This window comes from Danio rerio, chromosome 19, assembly GCF_049306965.1.
Source record: "Danio rerio strain Tuebingen ecotype United States chromosome 19, GRCz12tu, whole genome shotgun sequence".
Taxonomy (NCBI): Eukaryota; Metazoa; Chordata; class Actinopteri; order Cypriniformes; family Danionidae; genus Danio; species Danio rerio.
This window is the reverse complement of record NC_133194.1, coordinates 13,682,501-13,707,603: the sequence shown is the minus strand read 5'-3', so window position 1 is coordinate 13,707,603 and position 25,103 is coordinate 13,682,501. Positions and strand designations below refer to the sequence as shown.

The 25,103-nt window shown below is 34.9% G+C and overlaps 1 protein-coding gene across 4 annotated transcripts in view; it reads right to left on the bottom strand.

The window, feature by feature from the left end:
- ldlrad4a (low density lipoprotein receptor class A domain containing 4a) overlaps nucleotides 1-25,103 on the bottom strand; it is a 180,309-nt gene that overhangs the window by 22,347 nt on the left and 132,859 nt on the right. For 2 of the 4 annotated variants that reach the window (XM_005159588.5, XM_073931549.1), the window contains exon 1: nucleotides 18,124-18,484. The exons of the other annotated variants lie outside the window; for them this stretch is intronic. In XM_005159588.5, the coding sequence (XP_005159645.1) occupies nucleotides 18,124-18,244 (121 nt within the window). In that variant the 5' untranslated portion in view covers nucleotides 18,245-18,484. Of the gene's footprint in view, nucleotides 1-18,123; nucleotides 18,485-25,103 lie in introns of those variants that run through there. 4 annotated transcript variants of the gene reach the window in all.

The following is a 25,103-nucleotide window of genomic DNA, read 5'->3' as shown; positions in this document are numbered from 1 at the left end:
TTAATAATTTTTGTTGAGGTACATCTTCACTGCATTTGTGCCTCATAAAACTGCAAAGACTATATTTCCAATATGGGATGTTCTCCTTTACCCTTATTGGTCAAGTATTCATGAAGCCAATGGTTATTGATCGCTAAAAACAATTCAATAATTGTCTAATTTTGTAACTGCATTCTACAAGCAATTTGTTGAATCATTTTAACATCACTGTAGTATAGGGACTATTTCTTACTATTATCTATTGGCTTATTACCTTATTAAACTATTGGATGTTACTAATAAGTAACTAATAAGTACATATTCGGCATAATCTTATTCTATGTATCCTAATCCTAGCTAATACCTAAACCCAACTACATGCACTGAAAAAAATTATGTCTGCAAAACTGTTTAAATGTGTTGAATTTAAACATAAAAAAACAATAATTATTTAGTAATGTTCAACTTTTTTTGTTTGTTTAAATTCAGCCCAAATAAATTGTTTACAGTTACTCAACACTAAAAAAAATTGTAAACCTAAGGAATCATCTTTGAATCATTTAAATCATTTTTGCAGTGTACTATCTTATTAAATATCAATAAGCAGCAATTATGAGGGTTGTTTTAAGCTAAAAGTCATAGTTAGCTGCTTGTTAATAATAATAAAAATTATAGGTTAACAAAGTGTGACTGTAATTTCTATATACAGAGTTTTGTGGTATATTGGGACATAGAAAATACTCATATTTAATATTTATAGCAATTGTTTTTGAATAGAAAGAATTTACTGGCCATTAATTACAAATAAACTATGTTCCGAATAGTTTTCATAGCTATTCATTTATTTGTATTTTGTATAGCAAATTAAAATAAGGTAAATTTGTTACACTTACTTTTTATTCTACTTGCATTATGTGTAGGAAATTAAACATACAGGTGAAATCAAAATGATTAGCCCTCCATTGTTAATGTTAATTCTTTCTCTAATATTTTCCAAATAGTGTTTAGTGCTGGGATTTTTTACCCCACGTTTTTAAACATGATTGTTATAGAACAAATTTATATTGTCTCCAACATGAATACAGTAGATAATATTTTGCCAGATATTTTACACTAGAATTCAGCTAATAAAATGCTATTTAAAAGCTTAACTAGATTAATTAGGTCAACTAGGCAAGTTAATTAGGCTAGTCATTATACAATAGTGGTTTGTCCTGTGGTTAATAAACACTAAAATTTTCATTGCTCTGTTAAACATCACATGGGAAATACTTGAAGAACTAAAATTTCACAGGAGGCATAATCATTTTAACATCAACTGCACATATCAGCCTTTAAAGTACTAAAAATGTATAAACTGCATTTGTCAGTTAGCGAGTATTAAGTTTTGGACACTGTTTATACATTAAACTTTTTATCATATATATATATATATATATATATATATATATATATATATATATATATATATATATATATATATATATATATATATATATATATATATATATATATATATATATACACACACACACACACACACACACACACATAAATATATATACACACACATAAATATATATATATAGTTGAAGTCAGAATTATTAGCCCCCCTAAATTATTAGACCGCTTGTTTATTTTTTCCCCAATTTCTGTTTAACCGAGAGAAGATTTTTTCAACACATTTCAAAGCATAATAATTTTAGTAACTCATTTCTAATAATTGATTTATTTTATCTTTACCGTGATGTCTGTAAATAATATTTTACTAGATAATTTTCAAGACACTTCTATATAACTTAAAGTGACATTTAAAGGCTTAACTAGGTTAGGCAGGTTAGGGGAATTAGGCAAGATATTGTATAACAGTGGTTTGTTCTGTAGATTATCTGAAAAAAATATAGCTTAAAGGGGCTAATAATTTTGTCCCCAAAATGGTTCATAAAAATTTCAAAACTGCTTTTATTCTAGCCGAAATAAAACAAATAAGACTTTCTTCGGAAGAAAAAATATTATCAGACATACTGTGAAAATGTCCTTGCTCTGTTAAACATCATTTGGAAAATATTTAAAAAATCAGAAAAAAAAAAATTCGAAAGGGGCTAATAATTTTGACTTCAACTTTTAAGTTTAAATAGATAGAATGTATAATGACAAAAATGACAGGAGCAATTTAAAGGTGAATTTTTCCCAGACGGCCCAACTGCTGACTTGAAGTTAATAAAAACAAAGCTCCCCCATTCTCTCAGTTTGGGGTCAGGTGCAGAAAGGGGTGACCGAAACACAATCAGATCCCGACAGACTTTCAAATGAGGGTCAGGACACGCATATCCCTCCCCCAATATCAGCAACCAGCCACACCACAACAAAGATTTCATTTGATGAAGGTATACTTTCCTATAACATGTAAGTAATATATATATATATATATATATATATATATATATATATATATATATATATATATATATATATATATATATATATATATATATATATATTTGTGGAAATAATAAACATAAACAATATAATATTTTATGAAATAGGTTTCAGTTGTTTTAAGTACAAATGAATTCATACATTTAATTTTAAACATTACAAAGAGTGTTTGGCAATCACTTTTTTGGGATGGCATTGGAGATGAAAACCATTTCACTTATTTGTAAATCATGACTCAAAACTGGAAGCCCCTTTTGTGACATTATATATATATATATATATATATATAATGCCTATATAGAAACAATAGTGATATTGGTGCACAAACTGCACATAATTTATAGTAGTAGTAATATATCGTTTCAGCATTGGTATCGCAATGTGATCATTCGCAATAGTCACATCGCGAGCATATTTGAGAGGATTTAGTCATAATCAGCAGTAAAGAGGCCTTTGTTTAATATATAAATAATATTAATATTTGCAGTTATTTATTTACTGTAACTTTGAATTTATCTCACAATTGTGACTTTAATTAAGAGTATGTCATAGTATTTACCAAAGCTGTGTGATTTGGGGAAAATATTTAATTGCAATTTTAGCACACATAAATTGTCCTTACCTTTATGTAGACAAGTTTAACTGAAATTATGGAGATAATGTAGCTTATTATACAAGCAAAAAAATTATAATTTTAAAAATAAAATTGAAAAGTTCTGATTGGGCAGAATGAAAGTGCACTCAATTGGCTAGTACGACTGCAGTCACGCAACTGGTCTGGGCAGGGGAAATTAAATAATACATATACTGTACATTTCATATCGTTACCTTTTGCGATTAGCTAATCGCAGCATTTCAAATCGTGATTGTAATTCGTTTGCACAATCCTAGTATGCTTAAGATGCCACAATTGCTTCTTAATATTTTACAGCAGCAAGTCACACAGTGAAAAATATATATTGCTGCCTTAAATTTCTTACTTGAATCAAATAAAAAAAAATTGTCATCTCAACTTACATCAATCAAGCTGACTAAAAATACGAAGTTGAACTTTTTATAACTTAAAACATTTAGTTGAAACCTGATTAATTTACTAGATTAAGCTCAAGCAACATAAAAATATTTGTTGTCTTGACTTTGTCATAATTTTATACAGTGCGATCTCTCTCATAATTAAAACTTTCATAATTCTAACATTAATATCTTCCATTTTGTTCTTGTATTTTTTAATTTATTTGTATCTTTATTTAAGGTAACCTTGACTCTTATAACTACCTTATTGCTATAGAGTATTGACCTTATACTCCAACTTTTTGTTTGCAATTGCAAACTGCAGCTTTATATCTCACATATCCCTTTTTTTTCTTGTAAATGCGACTTTTAATCTCAGATTTGCTTCTTCACATTTCACATTTCATCTCTTATGACCGAGTTTGCAAGTTTAGTAAAGAATTTTTTCGATTTATTTATTTAGACAATTTACACTTTATATATCTCAAAACTGCAATCTGTTTTGTGTATACGTGTGCGTTGAAACATAAACCTCAAATATTTAAATTATATTCAAATATTCTTTTATGTTTAAGTAGGGTCCTTCGCTGGTAATTGCCTATGCAGAAAAGATTGTTTTTATATTTAAATCAGGCAGCCTGCAGACCACGAGGACGAGTGCGATGAATGAGAAGCCAAGGGTTACGGCTGAGACCTTCTGACCTTTCAGTCCTGAGAGCAGGGGGTAGAAGGGCTGATGTCTGAGAGCAGGGCCCAGTGCATGCATGCCTGATGAGAGGGGATGGGTGCGAGACACACAGTCTGATAACATCACGTCTGATCTGATTCTGTTGCGTCTGCTGTCTGCCCGGCTGTCTCTCTTGCCCGGAGCACCAATGCACCATTTTACAACAACAACAAAAAAAGAAAAAGAGGCAGCGGAAGGGAGGCCAGACGCTGTGTGCGTGTTATGCGGACAAATCGTTTACATTCCTGGGTAAAAACTAAACAGCGTAGCAGCTTTAGATATATCTGCGTTCTGCCACTACTGTTTGGAAAACCACAAGCAGGATTTTTTTTTTTAAAATCAACATCTACAGTATGTCTACATTTAAAAAGGTTTATCTTATAGAAACTTTATGAAGCAACTGATGACGTTTATATATTTTCTGCATTCAGTAAAAAAACAAGCTTGGCTTTTCATGCTAACCCTTTAAAAAAATAGAATGTGATAGGTCAATATAGTGCTCAGCATAATTGACTACACCCCATTTTGAAAATTATAATATATAACTATTTATATTATATCATTATATTATATTTTTATCCATTACTCAGTGAATATAGTCAATGTATTTTGGTGCATTTAAAGAAAACAAATTTATTAAACAGATATATTTTTTAAAATAATATTTTAGTCACCAAACATATTTAGAAATTGAAAGATAATTAAATTCAAACTATTTAAATTCAAACTAAAATATTACAACCTACAAAATTTCAACTAAATTTTTCGGTTTTATTGCTTCTCTTGATTTTTCTTTTTTAAATTTGTATTTAATATTTTTCTATAACTTATAAATGTGGGTGCACTAGTTTTTGGACCAAGTTATTTTGTTAGATAAGCTTCAGTGTTGACTAATGTAATGTATATGTGTATATAATATTATATAGCTTCCTATTAAAATATGAATTTACAAGATAGATTTGTGAGGGGCTGTAGCACTGTATAAACTAATCAGTTCATTTCGACCAATAACCAAATTAAGTTTTTTTTTTTAAATCTGCCAACAACCTTATAAATGATTAGCATATATTTTATGCTCAAATTAAATATCAGCAAGGCTTTAATTGTGTAATTAAAAATACAAAGAAAAAAAGGTATGATATAGCAAGATGTTATTATTTTTTAAACATATATTATTATTATTATTATTATTATTATTATTATTATTATTACTATTATTATTATTATTCTTATTATTATTTTGGCTAAAAAAAAGTTTGGAATGTAATTTAGAATATTTCTGATATGGTAACACTTAATATCCAGCAGCATTAACTTAAGTCTTTAGTGTTAAATGATCATTCAGAAATTATTCTATTATAATGGCCCTATGATTTCCACAAAAACACAAAAAGAATTGCTGAATACGTGACACTATCTGAATGTTGTGGAAACTCATAGAATTCCTCTTATTGATGATATTAAACTACTATCTGTGAATATCAATCGCCAAAGTCAAATCATGTACAAACAGACACTTTCTGCATTCATAACTTGAATCAATTGACAGACGATTACTGCATAATAAAATGTTTTCATAATTTAATAATACAAAAAATACAATTACCTAAATCTATAATAATATTATTATTAATAATAATAATAGTAATAATAATAATAATAACTTTATTTCAGGCAATAAACAATTGTTTAAAAGCATTTCATAAAAATCTTAAATTTGTTTTTTTCTAAATCGTTTTCTTTCTGTTTTTTTTTAAATGAGCTCATAATAAACCATTTAAGTATATATTTTAAGGATTTAATTAAATAATAATTACACATGCTTTTTAATTACAAAAAATAAATAGTAAATAATAGAGCCCTTTTATTCATTATATAATATGGGCCTACTATATGATTTAAAGCTCAATAAACATTTCTTACATTTATCAATGCTAAAAACAGATGTAACGCTTAATATTTCTTTTCATTTAAACTTCTGAATAAAAGAGCTTTCTTTTTTTTTTTTTTTAAAGTCTTCGGTCTCATCACTCTCTTGATATTTCTTGATATTTGCTTAAAACCTGCATCATTTGACCACTACAATTAGGAATTGACTTCATTTTTCTCAAAATCTTTCATAATTAACAAAACCCTAACACAAAACAATTGTCACTGTGTTGTCTGACTCCCTAAAGGAAACAATCTCCAAATATAAATAGCCAACACAAGTCTAGTCCTCTGGTTACACAAAAGCCAAGAGACGAGCAACTCTTAAACCCTATCCATTATCAGCACCCCCACATCAGACAGCATGAATACATACACAGGTCTGTCCAGATCTGACACTGCCACACAACTCTCCTCCCCGCATGGCTCGCCAAACCCCCAGCATGACTACCAATCGCCTGTGAGACGAGTCCCCCGGGGCCCATGCAGAATCCCAGAGGGCGGGTGGGGGTCCAGACACAAAGGAGGAGACCAGGGCCAATGTCAAGGCTGGCTGACTGCTCCGGGAGAGGCTCAGCTGCTGCTGTCAGAGGTGACACCCGGAGCTGCCCCCTCTTTGACTTCCACAGACACCCCGAAAACCATGGTGAAACGACCAGACAACATAACAAAATAAACAAACAAATGGGGGCTGGGTTTGAGCCTGTTTTGACATCTGAGGAGATACTAACTAAGAGAATGATCCTAATTTAACTACAATTTGAAAGCTGCATTGTAACTTTTTTTTGTTCAGAAATACCAATAATGAACAAGTATATTCTGGATACATTTTCATATCCTGAATCAATATGGCGAGTCTTTAATAGAAGCCCATATTGGGACTAATTGGGATCATTTGAGTTGATCCCTGTGGCAGAAAATTCCAGTAAGTGCATGACTTGTCACACGGCTAGACGATACAATGATAATAATTTCAAAACAGTTTTCATTTGATAAAACTATAAAAAACACAAAAATCTCTTATTCATCCGCACAAACTTTGCGTAAATTTGTTTACATTCCAACAGGTCTTGAATCGACCATAGCTCCCAAGATAAATGAATTGATAGGCATGTTGGCTCTTAAAAGTGGTAAGAGGGAAGATAAATAAATAATTCTGCCATCATTTACTCACCTTTGACTCACCCTTACCAGTTTGAGGGTTTTTTCACAAAATCATAGATTGAATAATGTTGGATGGCTGTAACTACTATAATATTTGTTTTTCTTACTAAGAACCTTTACACCAGTGTTTCTCAATCACGTTCCTCAGGAGCACCAACACTGCATGTTTTGGATGTCTACTTTGTCAGTCACGCTCATTACAGGTCTTTTAGGCCCAGTCCCAATTCTATTTTTGTACCCTTACCCCTTCCCTTTGGCCCTTACAACTGAGGGTTGAGAGGAACGGCTTAAAAATTTACCCCTAAGAATTGGGACAGCACTACAGCACCTGCACACGTCATCAAATGTCATTGCGATCTCTTGCTTCATATGAGATCAGACGATCGCGACTGCTGTAGTTATTCCAGTTGTGCTATTTTTTGGTATTTATCTTCAGGAAATCACTGAAGGCATATATTATGTCATCATAACGATATAATGTGGCCTTAAGATCGTAACTGTACTGTGTATTCACACCAAGGCCATATTAATCTATGTGAATACACGAAAACAACACTTACATTATAGCAGACACTGTAAAAAGCTCATTCTCAGCCACTAGACTTCTCTGACAAGGTTTTCAAGTGTCAGAATGTTGTTTGACTACAATACAGGAGTTTTAATTATGGATTATAGATCGCAAAATTTAGCAATTTTTTTTCAGTCATTTCAGTCATTTTTTTAGTCATTTATTTTGCTAATATGGCAAACATCAAACCTAATCTGGAAAACGGTTGAATTTCCCCTTAGTAAAAAAAAAAAAACACGAGTGTTCCATTTGAGACGACACTACATTCATATACTATGCTGTTGAGTATGTAAGCGCATAAGTGCATAGTGCAAAAGTACATAAGTGCATAGTGTAGTGTGCCTTTTGGGATGCAGCTAAGGAAAATGTGCAGAGCTGGTGGTCCCCATGGTTGAGAAAAAACTGCTTTACTTGTCAAATATTGGAAATGTTTTTTGTCTGGTTGTTTACAGGATAACAATGTTTATGAAATAGAAAATGCATAACATCAAAATGGGTTACAAAGTGGAAGTTTAAAAACAGCACCATTATTGTGTCCATGTAAACAACACAAAATAAGTGTCTTTAAAAGCAATGACATCATGTGCGTGCATGGTACATGTTTAGGGAGGTGTATATTAAAGGCTAGCATGAACAAATGTATGTGACAATGAGACAGCACTGTCGTCGTCACTTCCTTCTAGATAATGTTTACTATGAAGGGAACGTTTCCATTTTTGGCTACATCACTGTCATGTAAACAGACTAGGGCTGCAAAATTAAACGAAAAAAAAAATCGTGATCTCGATTTGACCCCCCAGACAATCTTAATCCAGCATCTCTACGATTAAACACATTATATATTCCAGTTCAGGAACGAAGTCGGTCACACAAGTCTTTAGATAGTTTTATACAAGTTGCTCAGCAATGTAAACACCTCCCAATGGTGTTGAGTCACTTCCTTACAGATAATGTTTACTACGAAGGGGACGGCTCCGAATACTAGCCTGGCATATGTAATTCAGCATTTTAAACTTTGTGTATTTGTAATTGTGGATCGATTTAAAAGGGTTGTCATGCAAAACATAAGTTTAAAAAAAAAAAAAAAAACGCATAGGTAAACAGAGTATGGCTGCAAAATTAATCGGAAAAAAAAAAATTGTGCTCTCGATTTGACCCCCCAGATAATCTTAATCCAGCATTTCTATGATTAAACGTTCCCATTTTTGGCTACATCACTGTCATGTAAACAGAGTAGGGCTGCAAAATTAATCGAGAAAAAAAAAATCTTGATCTCGATTTGACCCCGCCAGACAATCTTAATCTAGCATCTCTACAATTAAACCAATTATATATTCCAGTTCAGGAACGAAGTCGGTCACACAAGTCTTTAGATAGTTTTATACAAGTTGCTCAGCAATGTAAACACCTCCCAATGGTGTTGAGTCACTTCCTTACAGATAATGTTTACTACGAAGGGGACGGCTCCGAATACTAGCCTGGCATATGTAATTCAGCATTTTAAACTTTGTGTATTTGTAATTGTGGATCGATTTAAAAGGGTTGTCATGCAAAACATAAGTTTAAAAAAAAAAAAAAAAACGCATAGGTAAACAGAGTATGGCTGCAAAATTAATCGGAAAAAAAAAAATTGTGCTCTCGATTTGACCCCCCAGATAATCTTAATCCAGCATTTCTATGATTAAACGTTCCCATTTTTGGCTACATCACTGTCATGTAAACAGAGTAGGGCTGCAAAATTAATCGAGAAAAAAAATCTTGATCTCGATTTGACCCCGCCAGACAATCTTAATCTAGCATCTCTACAATTAAACCAATTATATATTCCAGTTCAGGAAAGAAGGCGGTCACACAAGTCTTTACATAGTTTAATACATGTTGCTCAGCAACGTGGACACCTCCTAATGGTGTTAAAGGTTCACATACTGTATTTCTAAGGTATATTTCACCCAAAATGCAATTTCTGTTTTCAGGTAACGACGTATTCAGGGCTACGAAATCACACATGAGCCGACCATGAGCTGTGTGTTTACCACAGAGAAGGCGAGCATGACTTAGAACAATGTCCTCTTTAGTGAAAAGATCCTGCATAGGCTGTGAATAACAGGTAATAAAGTTGTAATTAATGTTTAGTTTGTTGTGCAGATCGCTCGTTATGTAGCCACTCAGGAAGTTTTTACTGTCAAAGTGACGGCAGCCACGACATGAACTGCACTCAGCGGTAAAAGAGAAACAAAAAGCACCTCATTTAAATTACGACCATATCACATTTTAGAGTTATGATTACGGCAAGCATTTGATTTCTTTCATAGAAAACACAGAGCGTTGTGCAAGAAAATAAACGTTCAACATTGTCAGTATAACTACTCTAGCCTATATAGCGTTGAATATAATGCAAGTACTCTGATAATGACAATTGTCTCATTTTATTTGAGTGAAGAAAGTGGTCTAATAATGTTGTCAATGACAGATTGCAAGCATACCTCTCAAACATAATAATTTAACTTCAGAATTATGAGTAGTTGTAGTCTGATGTAATCACTTTACTATGCATTAACGACCAGGGCAAGTTTATTCAAGTCCACCATTCCAAGTCTATACAAAATTTAGCATTTTAACCAACAGTAGACCTACACATAGCTCTAATATTATTGTTGTTTTACCATATGTCTGAGAAATAACAATAATAATACGGAAAACAGGGATTTTTTTTAAGCAATAAATGAGATTCTCATTTTTAGCCAGAATTTTGTCGCCCTAAGGCAGTGTATATGGAGCATTCGCCAATCAAATTTCTTACTTATCAATACTTTAATGTCTATTTGATATTGAAGAAATGTATCCAGCTGTAAGTAATATGGAGAAATAGTTTAAAATGAACTGCTTAAGTATGAATTTTAAATGAATTATTCTAACATAGTTATTTCTTTGAAATAAATTCAATGCTTAATTGAAATAAATTTAACACTAAAACAGTTTTCACTCCGAAATTGACTTTCACAAATATTTTCTAAGCAGCGGCAATTAACGCACTGTAAAAAATGTAATTATAAAAAAAATCAAGACAACAAATATTTTACGTAGCTTTAATTTTTTTTTTTCGAGTTTCAACTAAATTTTTAAAGTTATACATAGCTTAGCTTAATATTTTTTGTCAGTTTAATTCATGCAAGTTGAGATGATTAGAAAAGATTCAACTACAAAAAATTAAGACAGCAAGATTTTTACAGTGCATCGAATTAAGCTTAAAATTAGGACAAACTAAACAGTATTTTCTAGCAAAATATGTTCCAATAATCTTCGTTTTAGTGTGAACTATTATTTTCATTGGTACCATCTATTAAAAAAGGTTTGTTTGTATTTCTTTAAATGACTTTAAATAGCTTGTAGGCTATAGTAAGCTAATTTTCAAAGACGCACAAGCCAATTACAAAAACTGATGTTTTCATCACATCAAATTTCATCAGCGCTACACTGAGATACATTGAAGCTTCGGTGCATTTAACAATCATGTGGAAATGGAATAGTGCGTTTTAGTGTGTTAGGTTTTAGTAGCATTGTAAAAGATGAATGTAGTTACCCCTCAGCAGCCTGACCCGCCCCCTGTGAGCCTTAAAACCCTTTTGACATGACATCGAGCCACACACACATACACACACACCCTCCTCGAAGCGCGAGCAGCCCATTCAAAGATTAGCAGGAGGGGTTGACAGCTGACCTCCGGTGTGACCTTATCATGCACTCACACACACTCACACACACACACACACACACACACAACCCTCTGAGCTTGTGCATTGGGTGCATTAGATTATTGGTTGGAGCGCTGTTATGGGCGAGATGGGCCTGTAAAGTCCGGTTTAGATTGACCTGCCCGGGGTTACTGGGGCAGGAGTGTGACCTTGAGCGATGCTGGAGAGGAAGGGCTGAACAGAGCATGCATATTGTATTGGATAGAGTGCAAGGGCCCATGGGGTCGTTTGACTGACACCTCTCTAACAAGGCAATTACGGATCTCTGCGATGTGTTCGCACTATTCACACAACTGCTCTGCTCACAAACACTTATGCACAGTACACACATGATGTGAATCACTATCACATCCTGCACAATTTCACAGAGCTGCAAATAATGAATGAGATTTAAATGTTGAACAGTTTGTTAACGATGTACAGTATTCAATTTTTTTGGTCTCTTTTAAATATGAATATCTGATAGAATGAATATACACTATTAATTTAAACAGTACTTTTAAGATCTACCATACAAAGTGTGCGATAAACTGTAATATACTATTTTGAAGTATAATTTGAACTAAAACTGTAGATTTGAATATAAGACGGTAAAAACTACATATATTTGAAAGCTATATATTTAAGATATAAACAAAATGTAATGTTATGTAAACAAAATGTGGCAAACAAAATTTGAAAGCATCTGAAAAATTTAAATACAAGTTCATATACCAAAAAAGAACTTGTCTCTAAAGTATTTCTGTCTTTTAATTGTTTACCAATGATACAATTAGTAAAGATTACCAATGAATAAAAATCTATTACAATGTATTTGTATGAAGAAATAAATAACAACTAAATTTACACAACAAAAGTGCCAGCGGTGTGAAAAAAGCAGTTGAGAAAGCATCTAGTCTTAATGAGGTGTATATGTTTGCACTTATTTTTGAAATTCAGCACTTCCATCACATAAGAACATTTTATTATTATAGGATTATTACCAATAACAACGCATTGCTATCAAGCAGCAGCTTTACATTATCAAACACAAAAAACGGTGTCAGAATAGTGAAATTAAACTTTTAAAACTATAACTTGATTTTATATAACTTGATGAAACAACATAAAAAGTATTATTAAAGTAATAGATTGGTTAGACTAAAAGTTGATTTGGCCAAAGGTTGCTTTGTTTAAATTAAAAGTGCAAAATATTTTATAAGTGAAAATGTGGTGAATAAAAACATATGTACTGTTAAAAAAGTATAAAAGTGACACAATTGATTTATACTGATTTATTAATTAATTGTGGTAGAATCGTTTGGGATTTTTAGATTTTAAAAGCTTAACTACTTACCTTTATGTATTTATCAGTTAATAACTAAGTATTGTAAATGCAAAAAGTGCCCAAACTCTGTCCTAGAGGGCCGGTGTCCTGCAGAGTTTAGTTTCAAACTAGGGTTGGACCCATAAACGATATTATATCGAATCGCGATAAAATTTAAGTCAATAACCATGATAAGCTCTGGTCTTGTTTTACTCGATATTGATCTAAAAGCTATCTTTATCTTTCAATATGGAAAATAATTATCGAGATTTCATTTTTGCCATATTGCCCAGGCCTACTTCAAACCCTATAAGACACACTTAAACCAGTAAATCAAGCTTTTACTAGGGTATATTAGAACATTCTGGCAGGTTTGTTGAAGCAAGTCGTAGCTAAATCCAAGCTATAGTTTAATCAGTGGAGTTATTAGCCATTCATTAATAAATTTAATTGTTTGACCAATTTATTATCAATAGCTTGGTTAACCTCCGCTTTACACTGGAGGAACTAGTTTGGAAGGTTAAATTAAGATTACCGAAGTACCTTTTCAGAAGAAAATATCATTTCAATCTTTGTACTTCAAAGTTACATTTACATTCATTGTATTGTTACATAATTCCTTTGTTTATTATTGTATAGTTTAGTAGCAAACTTTGAGTTACTGTTTTCAAACAAACCCTTCACAGATTATTTAGCGTCTTTCAATTTCACTAGAAATCTAGGTTACAAATGTTGATTAAATCATATTTTACCTGGCATTTTAAATCAAAACAATTATGTAAATAAATAAAAACACAGAATAAGTTTATAACACAACTGGCAATGTAATGATTATCCATTGGAGAAGTATAGGAAAATTTAGACTATCTTTTAAAAGAAGTTATCTGTATCATTATCTTAGGTTGTTAAACTATTTCTTGTATTAAAAATCTGAATATTTCAATGTCAAGACATAACCTTGCAAGCATAACTGACGGTATTAACTTTAATGACATTCTAAAACATGTTTAGTTAAGCCTAAAAACACACCAACCTCCTACGCTAAACTTTTACTAGCATATTTCTGTAGCAGCATCTTGTAATAAATAGTTAACAGCGCAGACAGAACCTCTGGCCTCTGACAATAAACACTCGACTCTTGTGTCCCGTCTCAGGCCTCACCCTCTAGTCCCGGGCCAAGCTTCGGCCCGCCAGTGGAAAATAAAAAAGGTGCCAAATTGATGCAGAGATCAGATATTGACGAGGATGGTGTTTTTATCCCCTGCGTATTCGTTACATACGAGCCGCAGCGCACTAGTGAGCCCAATGCCAGTCCAATATCCTGTTTCTGATGCTTGACTTTGGCCGCTGCCCCACTGGAAATGGGACTACAGAAGCCCAGCCATTTGTGAGCAGGAAAGCTAGAAAGAAAGATCGTGCAGCACTACTAGCGATGCAACAGTGCTGTTCCACACGGCGCTCTATTAATAGCTGGGTTCTGTTTTCACTGGAAATAGCCGTATGGTGGAAGGCCTTTGTCAGATAAGATAAGCAGCCCTTCGCTCTCAAAAACCTCAGACGGAGACTGTGCCTAAATCAGCAGACAGAACAATGGCTTACATACGGTCAGACCTGAAAAAGACAGCAGGGAAGAAAGCTCCTAGAATCACAAACGCAATAAAAATGCGATCTAATCCACCCGTTTGAGCTGAATGCTAAAGCTAATATGTAACTGATTACATTAGCATGGTTAGCATGCTTTGTTTTTTTAGCTTTGTGTATGTGTGCTGTGTCACTGGCTCCCCCAATTTTCCAGCTGCCCCGATGCAGCCAGCACTGCAGCAGAATCTGAGCGCCAAGTCACCATTCCACTGTCTGCACGGGCCATCCCGAACACCACAGCACAGACACAGGAAGCCACAAATGCACTCTAACATTCACGTGCAGACACACTTATAGTGTTGGTGTGTCGTCTCATTCAGAACATTCACACAGAATTTACACTAAGACCATTCTGCAAACGCATATAGGCAATTTAGTCCTAACAAAATAAATAAAGGAATATAGTGCATCTATTGAAAGCGTACGGGTCATATTTAATCATTAATTAATTAAAAATTTATCAAAAGCTGGTATTAAGAAATTATTAAGAAAGCAAAGTTTATTTTAAGATCATTTAATTTGGTTGCACTGGCTAATTTCATTACAATTAAGCTAATTGTTTTTTATTAATGCAACAAACCGTTATTAAAAAGACCTTCAATTTGTGATTATTTAATTAAAGTCAATTGTACTACAATCATGAAAAAATATAATAATTAAAACTCAATTAGGGAGCTGAAAACTGCCATAGATCCTTCATAATTCTGAGGTTCTCAAAAAAGAAAAGTCATCAGAAACAAGTCAATTGTTGTCAATTTTAATGTTGCTGTGACTTAATAAAACGAGACATAAAATAAACAAAAACAGATTAATAAGATGTTGAAAGACATATTTTTTAAACAAGCCCTCAATATGTTATATTAGATTACAATTATCAGTTTTCTGGTATTTAATGGCATGGAAATCACCAAATGCAGCCTTATAAATGAACACTTTAAAAACTCTTTACTCTTTAAATAATCTGTTAAAACATAACCAACCTAAAACGGGTCTATGAGAATGTTTTGGAATATAAATGAAAAAGTAATGTAATTTGCATTACTGCAAAATTGGGACTATCACCAAATACTCCCATGAAAATTACGCACAATTCAAATGGCGGATAAACAATTCAATACTCCTAACAGTGCATCATATACTTTATACAATGTTTAAGAGCTGCACGATATAAAATTACACATTGCGATTCTTTTATTCTGCGATATATATTGCAATATGAATACAATTTCACTAGATGAGTTGAATACATGTTTGTACACTATCTATCATTTTAGATTAATTGGGAAGATTCAGTAGGGGAGTGCATAAACTAAAATAAACAATCTACAAGCATAGTTAAATTCAATTAAATATGCTAATTAAATAAACAATGTTTTATTGTTTTCCGAAAGTCGAAATGTATCTAGGTATACAGTGATTGAATAATCAAATGTAAAATATTACTGCATAGTCTTTATTATATAAATAATTCAATAAAATAAATCATTATTAATTTTTTTGAAGTTACAAATGGTACAATTTCTTATGCCTGAATGCTTTTAAAACCCTCACACAGTCACGGGCTTCAAAAAAAAAAAAACACTGATCAATTATAATCCAGACTCAACAGTGCATAAGCTCGTGATGTGACTACTGCGAATGATCGCATTGTGATATTGATGCTGAAACGATATATTGTGCAGCCCTACCATGCATTATTAATAATGATTATGATTATTAATTACATATTACTATTATTTTCTAAACACACAAATCTTCTCTCTTCTCATTTTATTTCAATGTAGCCCTCACTAGCCAAGGGACATCGCATATGCATCATACATCTAACAGAACAGAAATCAATTCAAGTTCATGAGCAAATGAAAAGTTTCTAGGGCAAGACATCAGTGCCGTCTACCAGGGGGCTTTGAGAAGAGGGATGATTCTTTCATTTGAAGGTTTACTTTTAATAATTCATCCCATTTGCGGCAGAAATAGCCAGTGCGAGTACTGATTATGACAGCCTCTTTTGTCCTCTGTGGATTCAGACAGCCCAGAGTCTCAGCCGGACTTGAGTAAGACAGTCTGGGCTGAAATGGGGGGAAGGGTTGACTGACTGACTGACTGGCTGCCCGCTCCAGACCGCAGTGAACCAATTCCCAGCAATATCGCCAGTGGATGTACATGCAGCTTTGAGGTCTTCAGCAAAACTTCACCCCGCAGCTTCCACTTTGTAGTTATTACGACATTGCAAACCGTTCCACGAAGTGATATCACATGCATTCAACTCGTATAGTAGAAACGCAGGTGGAAAATGTTATTAACTGTCTGGTAATGGTGAAAACTAGAGGTGTGTTTATCTGCAACCAAGCTAAATAGATAGAGTTGAAGAATGTCTGCGCTATGGCAAGCCCCTTTAACATTTGTCCTCAAAACTATTTTTTAAATGAATACCAGAGTTGTATTAAAGGCAATTCATTATATAATATCACTCATTCCTGAAGGGAAGCAGCACTCCAATTGTTCCTTGGAACAATTCAAAACTTCGAATCAAAGTTTTTAATGGAAATTTAAATATGCAAGTACAAACACATGATAGATAAAACAGGAACTGTAAACTAGTGGTATATAAAGTTACAAATAGCAACCTGGATAGACACTTGTCTCTCATAAAGGAAATTCTGTGCACGTATTGTGCGCAGTTATGTCTGTACACCATTATAACATACTGTATATAAAGCAAATCAAGCGTGAGAAAACAAATTCAACATTATAGCTCTCCTGCACATCCATTATCTTAAAAGCACTGTCAGTAGGCACAAGTCAAACTGCATTTGGACAGAAAATGCATGCTTACATCTGCAGAACATCCTGATAACTAAAATGATGTGGCTTTGACAGTGCACAGCTTGTCAATGGGGCTAGCATATAAACACTAATTAGGTGCTAGAGGCTGATTTAAATGCATACTAGTCAATATACTTGGTGTAACATTTAACAGACAGTTAGTTTTAAGGAATAAAAGTCGAAGCGGCGTGCCATATTGTGCGCAGCCCCCACAGCAACACCAGCAATATTCAACTGATGCATCGAGTTGTGTTCCAGTGCCAAACACTCCCAGACGCTAGAGTCATCAGCAACACTCATTAATTAATCAAACTGTTTAAAATAGACCGAGGCTTTATCAAAAAGTCGGTTTTGATGATCACGTCTGATTTTGAGGGGGCTGAACGAATAGTTTAATACGCCACAGCCAGATTCGATGGTTGTGCAAGTGATACAGTAACAAATAATGCGTTTATACTGTACAGACTCGAAATCAAAAAACATTCACATTCAGAAGAACCATTCATTTGTTTGGGAATGACATATTCGCACAGCTTGGTGCCAAAATAACGGATTCGGAACTGCTACATAGTTACATTCGACACATCTTCGAATGCGGAGCGAATTAAAGGAATGAATCTAAACCGCTACATTGTCAGCAGGATGAGTCGAGTGCGCTGGCTCTAAAAACATTGTTTTCCTTCGTCACGTCTCAATTAACGACCAAATGTAACAGTTTTAGCATTCGCCTTCCATCCTCTCCGCATTCGAAAACGGCTGAAGAAAAACCCGCCCTACTTACATATATCCATTCCCTGTGGCTGGGAGAGGGTGCAGTTGCAGGAACATGTGTCATTTGAGTTGGCGTTGTTGTTATTGTTGTTGTTGCTGGAGCTGCTGTCCGGGACCGTGATGTTTCGCATGGGGGCTCGGGGAAGTGACGGGACGGGGGGGAAGAGAGCCGCCGGTCGCGGCCCTCACATGAACTGAGGAGCACTTCCACAGCAGCGGCGGCGGCGACGGCGGCAGCAGCCTGCGGTCTCGGTGCACGCGTGTCTCATGCCATTCCCGCGACTCTCCGACGCAGTTTCGGCTGCTCGACTACGGTAAATACGTTCCCTTCATCTTGACGGTCTTATCCTCTCGCGTTCATTCAGAAGAATGGCTTTCTGTGACGGACTCAGACTCACAGCCCACCTCCTCCTGCGCCTCCCTCCTCCGAGAGGGGAGCAGCTCCAGACAGACAGACAGGAGCGGTGGGAGGGGAGACTGGCGCTGACAATGGCGGTGGAGAGAGAGAGAGAGAGAGAGAGAGAGAGAGAGAGAGAGAGAGAGAGAGAGAGAGAGAGAGAGAGATCGACCCTCAATGGCACTGTGTGTGTGTGTGTGTGTGTGTGTGTGTGTGTGTGTGTGTGTGTGTGTGTGTGTGTGTAAAGGCGGTTAGAATTACACACACACACACACACACACACACACACACACACACACACACACACACACTCATTAGTGCCAGCCACGACCAATCAAGGCAGGCATTGAAGAGGCTTTAACCTTGGGCTGACCCCACAGTCTAGCAGATATTCAGCAGATGTGTCAGACACCCCCCTTCTTTCCCAAACTGTCTGCGGTCTATAAATATATCCGGGCCGGTTTGGTGTGGGGAATGTCCGGCTGAGTGGGCAAAGTGAAGTAAACTAAGTTGGTGAAACGCAGTGCCCCCCCGAAAAGTATTCGGACACTTAAGTGTCTCTCGAGTTGCATCGCCTTTTTAATGACACGGCATTGAAAAATATTTAAGAGTCATACAATGCGCATATGAATTATTTATCACAAAATTTAAATGTGTGTGCGCGTGTATACAGTTAAAGTCAGAATTATTAGCCCCCTGTTTATTTTATCCCCAATTTCTGTTTGACGAAGAGAAGATTTTTTTTCAACACATTTCTAAACATAATAGTTTTAATAACTCATTTCTAATCACTGACTTATTTTATCTTTGCCATGATGACAGTAAATAATATTTCACTAGATATTTTTCAAGACACTTCTATACAGCTTAAAGTGACATTTAAAGGCTTAACTAGGTTAATTAGGTTAACTAGGCAGGTTAGGGTAATTAGGCAAGTTATTGTATAACGATGGTTTGTTCTGTAGACTGTTGAAAAAAATTGCTTAAAGAGGCTAATAATATTGACCCTAAAATGGTGTTTTAAAATTTAAACCTGCTTTTATTCTAGCCGAAATGAAACAAATAAGACTTTCTCCAGAAGAAAAAATATTATTAAACATACTGTGAAAATTTCCTTGCTCTGTTAAACATCATTTGGGAAATATTTAAGAAGAAAATAAAATTTATTTATATATATATATATATATATATATATATATATATATATATATATATATATATATATATTTTTTTTTTTTTTTTTTTTTTTTTTTTGAATGACGCTATCTATTTTTTGAAGGAAGACAATGTAATTTTGAAATGAATTACATTTTAAATGAATTAATTGTATGAGTTATTTTAAATAAGCTGTATAATACATAAATTATTTGAACGGTACAGGTGAATTGAGTAGACTAAATTGTCCATAGTGTATGAGTGTGTGTGTGTGTAAATGGGTGTGTGGACGTTTCTCAGAGATGGGTTGTGGCTGGAAGGGCATCCGCTGTGTAAAAACGTGCTGGATAAGTTGGCGGTTCATACCACTGTGGCGACCCCGGAATAATAAAGGGACTATGCCGACAAGAAGATGAATGAATGAATGAATGAAAATATTATTTACTGTCATCATGGCAAAGATAAAATAAATCAGAGATTAGAAATTAGTTATTAAATACACTATTATGTTTACAAATGTGTTGAAAAAAATCTCTCTGTTTAACAGAAATTGGGAAAACAATTAACAGGGGGGCTAATAATTCTGACTTTAACTGTGTTTGCTTCTCTCGATTTTTCCTTTTTTAAATTTGTTTAATTTTTTTCTAAAACATAAATTTGGGTGTACTACTTTTTGGACCATTATCGTAAGTTATTTTGTTAGATAAGCTCCACATTTGGCTTCAGTACTGACTAATCTAACGTATAATCACATATATACATTGTATAAATTCCTATTAATAATATGAATTTAAAAGATAGATTTGTGAGGGGTGTACTTATATATGCTGAGCACTGTATCATAATATATATTACATTATGTTTGTAGCAATGTAGCATTTCTATTTGATATTTTTTAGTATTTAAACTATAACTGATTTTATTATTTGTTATTTCTCATTGCATCCTAATTACTTCAATTAACATAAAAGTAAAAGTGTTATTAAACATTAACAAAACAATCATAACTATATGGATTTTGTATTTAGATTACATTACTTAATCATAATTGCAAAACAATGCAACAAATATTAACTTCTTTCTTTCAGTCTTTTTTTCTATATGAGCTAAACATGTTTGTATGACTTTACCACATCCAGCCAACTCTAAATAAAGGAAACACAAACTATCTGTGTGACTAGACAAAACAAGGAACTGTTTATGTCTCAAAAACAAAGGACATGCCGCTTAATTCAGTCATGTTTACAAAGATGAAACGTTTGCGCCATTTAACTGTTGTCGTCTTGAAGAACTGTTTGTCAGACTTGAATGCTAAAATTGGCCTTGTTATGTCTGAAGCCTAAAGAGATGCAGCTCCTGCTTTAGCACCCTCTAGCGGCATCAGAGCCCATTACACCACTGCATTACTTTAAACCTTGCATGGGTGACCTGTTAGTGGCCTACTTTCCCATGTGACCTCTCACTGACGGTGTGATGGTTTAAAGTGTTCCAGGCCAAGCTGTGGTAACAGATATGTGTGAGTGCTGCTGTGAGGATATTTACAACGATAAGACAATCTGTGGTGAGACGAGCTTTCCCTGTATGAGTCGGTCAGAGTAAGGTCAGACAGATAAGAAGAGTTTATGACAACCTCTGGATTTTTAAAAAGTTATGTTACTGGGTACCATTTCAATGACTTAAAACAAGAGTCCGAAAAATGATTCTGTCATCATTTTTATTCACCCTTTACTTTCAATTGAACACAAAAGAAGATATTTTGAACAATGTTAGAAACCTGTTACCATTGACTTTGAAAAACGAAATGAAAAACATTTACTATTAATGTAGGGCTGGGCGAAATTGCAAAAAAAAAATTGCACAAAACATGGTTCTTGTTTCAGTTTGCTGCTGTCTGTTTAGTGTGTTTGCGCTCAAAACTTTTTTTTGTCCAGACGCAATCCAATACAAGGTGACAACAAAATTGGGTTTCGTTTTTCGTTAGTTGTTTGGCGTTGGCTTGGTGTGTCCCACCCCTTAAACAAACCATACCAGAGATTGTTTGGAAGCAGATCAAAACCACTTCTTTATTAGGGTTGGGCCGATAGATAGACAATGCCATCGTCCATCACCGATGACCAATAGACAACACGATGCTGAGCCGGCATCGCCAATCCTCCGCCCCGCCCCCGTCGCAAACCCGCTCGTGAAAAATACACAATTAGGCCCCGTTTACACAAATACGAAAATTATCCACATCCACATCGTGTTTTACCTAGCATTTCTGAACAGCCCTCCGTCCACTGAAAACGCACATCACGTGACCACACACACACAGCCACAGCCAAACACACTGTCTGGCGCTTGTCTGAGCTCCAGAGAGCAGGGCAGGTAAGACGGTTTATCAAGGATGTCCCGCAGGATTGCATCTCACTATAGCTCAACGTGATATTTATTTAATCTTGTCTCTATCTAACGACTCTTCGATCTTTTGAATCAGGTAATGTGTCACAGCATTAGTACACTGCTTCAATCTTTCACTTTCACACTTGTACTTAGTAATTTTAGTGAAAACCGCTAGATGGTTGCTGTTGGTCTTGCACCTTTTTTACCGATCAAGTTTGTCAACGCCATTATAAATGACACAGATCACTCTGCCTATTCATGCCACAGTCCCGCGGAAAAAGTCATTGACAGGTGGTAATTTAAATGTAACCTATCTATATTTATTTATGATTTGTTTATGGGTAAAACAAAAACCAGGGTCCTCATGTATCAACACTGCGTACACACAAAAACTTTGCGTACACCAGGTTTCACGCTCAGAATCGCTCACGTTTGGATTTACTAACGATGAACTGAACGTGGGAATGTGCGCAGCTCCACGCCAGCTTTATGGCTGGCGTACACAAATTTTTTGTGCGTGTCTGTTTTTTTCCATTGGCGACTCCTAGAGGCAGTTGTGTTAAATTGCACTCTACAAAGTGTCTTTGAGCCTTGCATTGACAGCTGTATGAGACGGGTTCATCTAGCAGGTATATAAGGTTTCCATACCATACAGTTGACCAGCCAAACATTAAAGTGCAATTTGCAGCGGTCGCCTGTTTTCCCATTGTAATGGGAGCGATCTACTGCACGCACATTGCTATAAAGACACCATCTGAAGATGAATTTGCATACGTGAATCAGAAACATTTCCATTCAATAAATGTGGAAATAAAATATGATGCACAGACTTATTAATGATTCCTACTTGTCTTTCTCGTGATAAATAGTAGGCAAAATCTGATATGCAGTGGGGGAAAAAAAGGAAAATGAGTTCATCAGACACTGGATTCGATTAGAGTTCGTGCTCAAAAGTGTCAAATCATGTTGACTTGCGTTTTACGAGCTGCGCCACTAAGACTATTAGGGGTAATGCAACATTTTACACATATAAATCACACTATTTCCTGTTTACTACACTCAGTGCGATGTTCAGGCCCAACTGTGTTAAACGCATCAGCTAAACTCTCCCACTCAATATTTTCTTTTGTTATTAATTCCGGTGGACAAACTTGCAAATAACACCGCTTTTCTCCGGTCTACCTCCGAAAGGAGCATCTCTAATTCACATTCTGTTCAAAGTTTCTCTTTTCGCATGCTTTTGCCATTGCTTTTTCTTTTGGTTTTGCCAAAGTAGAGTCATTAGCATATTCATACGGGGGAGGAGGCAGGGAGGGTTTTTGCGCTCGTGCATGTTGTGCTCAGTTTTACGTTCATTCGCATGTACAAAAGAATATGCGTGGGATTCAGCGTACGCAGTGTTTCATACATCTGAATTTTTTTCTGCGTACGCACATTTACAGCTTTGTGCGTACGCAACGTTTTAGTATGATTTCCACGCAAGTCTTCGTACATGAGGCCCTTGGTCAGGTAGTTAAAACGGTAGGCTACAAATAATTAATAAGTTATGACTTAATTATTCATAAATAATTAATTCACCTCTGCCTATGACGACGATGCCATTGTCCATCGCGATGTTTTACATTAGACATCGTACGATGCCAAATTGGTCGACATCGCCCAACCCTACTCTTTATCTGGGTCTCGGTCCAATTGTTTAGTGCGCACCAGACTGCAATTGCTGTATTTACATCTGTCCCGAAGAACCACACCAAAGAAGCAAAAGAATGAAAGATTGAATTGAACCAAACAAAACCGGTGTGAATGCACCACTACACACACAAATATATACATTATACTAAACGAAAAGAAAAACATTACCAAGAATCATATGGCCAATTTAATAAACACTCAAATTATATTCAAATCAGGTTACTAATCAAGCTCTTTTACAGAATCAGCTTCCTCCTTTCAGTGCTCGTCAGTGTCTTTAGGGATGACTCATAGCGTCTGTTGCTGGAGGCCAAGCTTCTTCCAGCTGAGACTCAGACACATCAGTCTGGCTCCGTCACAGCACCTGTGATTGCTCAGGTGGAAGTCTAAATCACAGCGCCGTCAGCATCACATCAGCACACATCAGAATCACCGTTACACCAACACTGCGCCATGTCTGATGTCTAGCCAAAACACTAAATGTGCCTTATATCCGTGGAACTTCAGACTGATGTATTGCACTATGTATCTGGACAGTATAAGATGGGAATAAGCCAAATTGAACTAACTGAAGCCAGAGGACGTCTGCAAAAATAAACTTTTGCAGATACACTAGCGAGAAGCATCTAGTTTCAATAGTGTAATAACAGTACAACTGAAGAAATCAATTTTTCATTTCAAAGTAAAATAAAGATGTTAAAATTTGGCTGCTGCATGCAGCTCATAATGGAATATGTTGCAGACGTTCACAAATAAGTTCAGAAGTAAAAAAAAATATTCAGTTAAATATAAAAACAGGATTAAAAATGATTAACTATGTGGCCTTATGTGTCATATTTTGCAGTGTGTATTTATATAGTGCAGTCATTTCCATACACACATAGTGCTTAACAATCATGAAGGGGAGGAGGGGTTTTTCCACACCACCCCCAGTGTGCAGCATCCACTTGGATGATGCGGCGGCAGCCACAGGACAGCAGTGCCAGTACCTCCAGACCACAGACATACTCGCACTTTCCGCTTCAAGCTGCTTCTGTTCTACTTTCCTAGTATTTACCCATCTTTTGTAAACAAATATTTTAATGTAAATAATCATTTTATTGTAATGGAATATATGCCGTCTCATAGCTTTTCTGACGCAGCCTCCAATCATCTTTAATGTAGTGCAAACGAAGACTGCGTCGGCCCGCACCTGTGCATTCGACACAGAAGTATAAATCAGTCTCAACAGAGTGGGGTCACATGACTCCACACACAGTATGAAAAGTAATGGACTAAATTGACTTTAAAAAATTTGATCAGTTATAGGTTCTGAATGTCAATTTCCCAGCCTTATATATAAAGTTGAAGTCAGAATTTTTAGC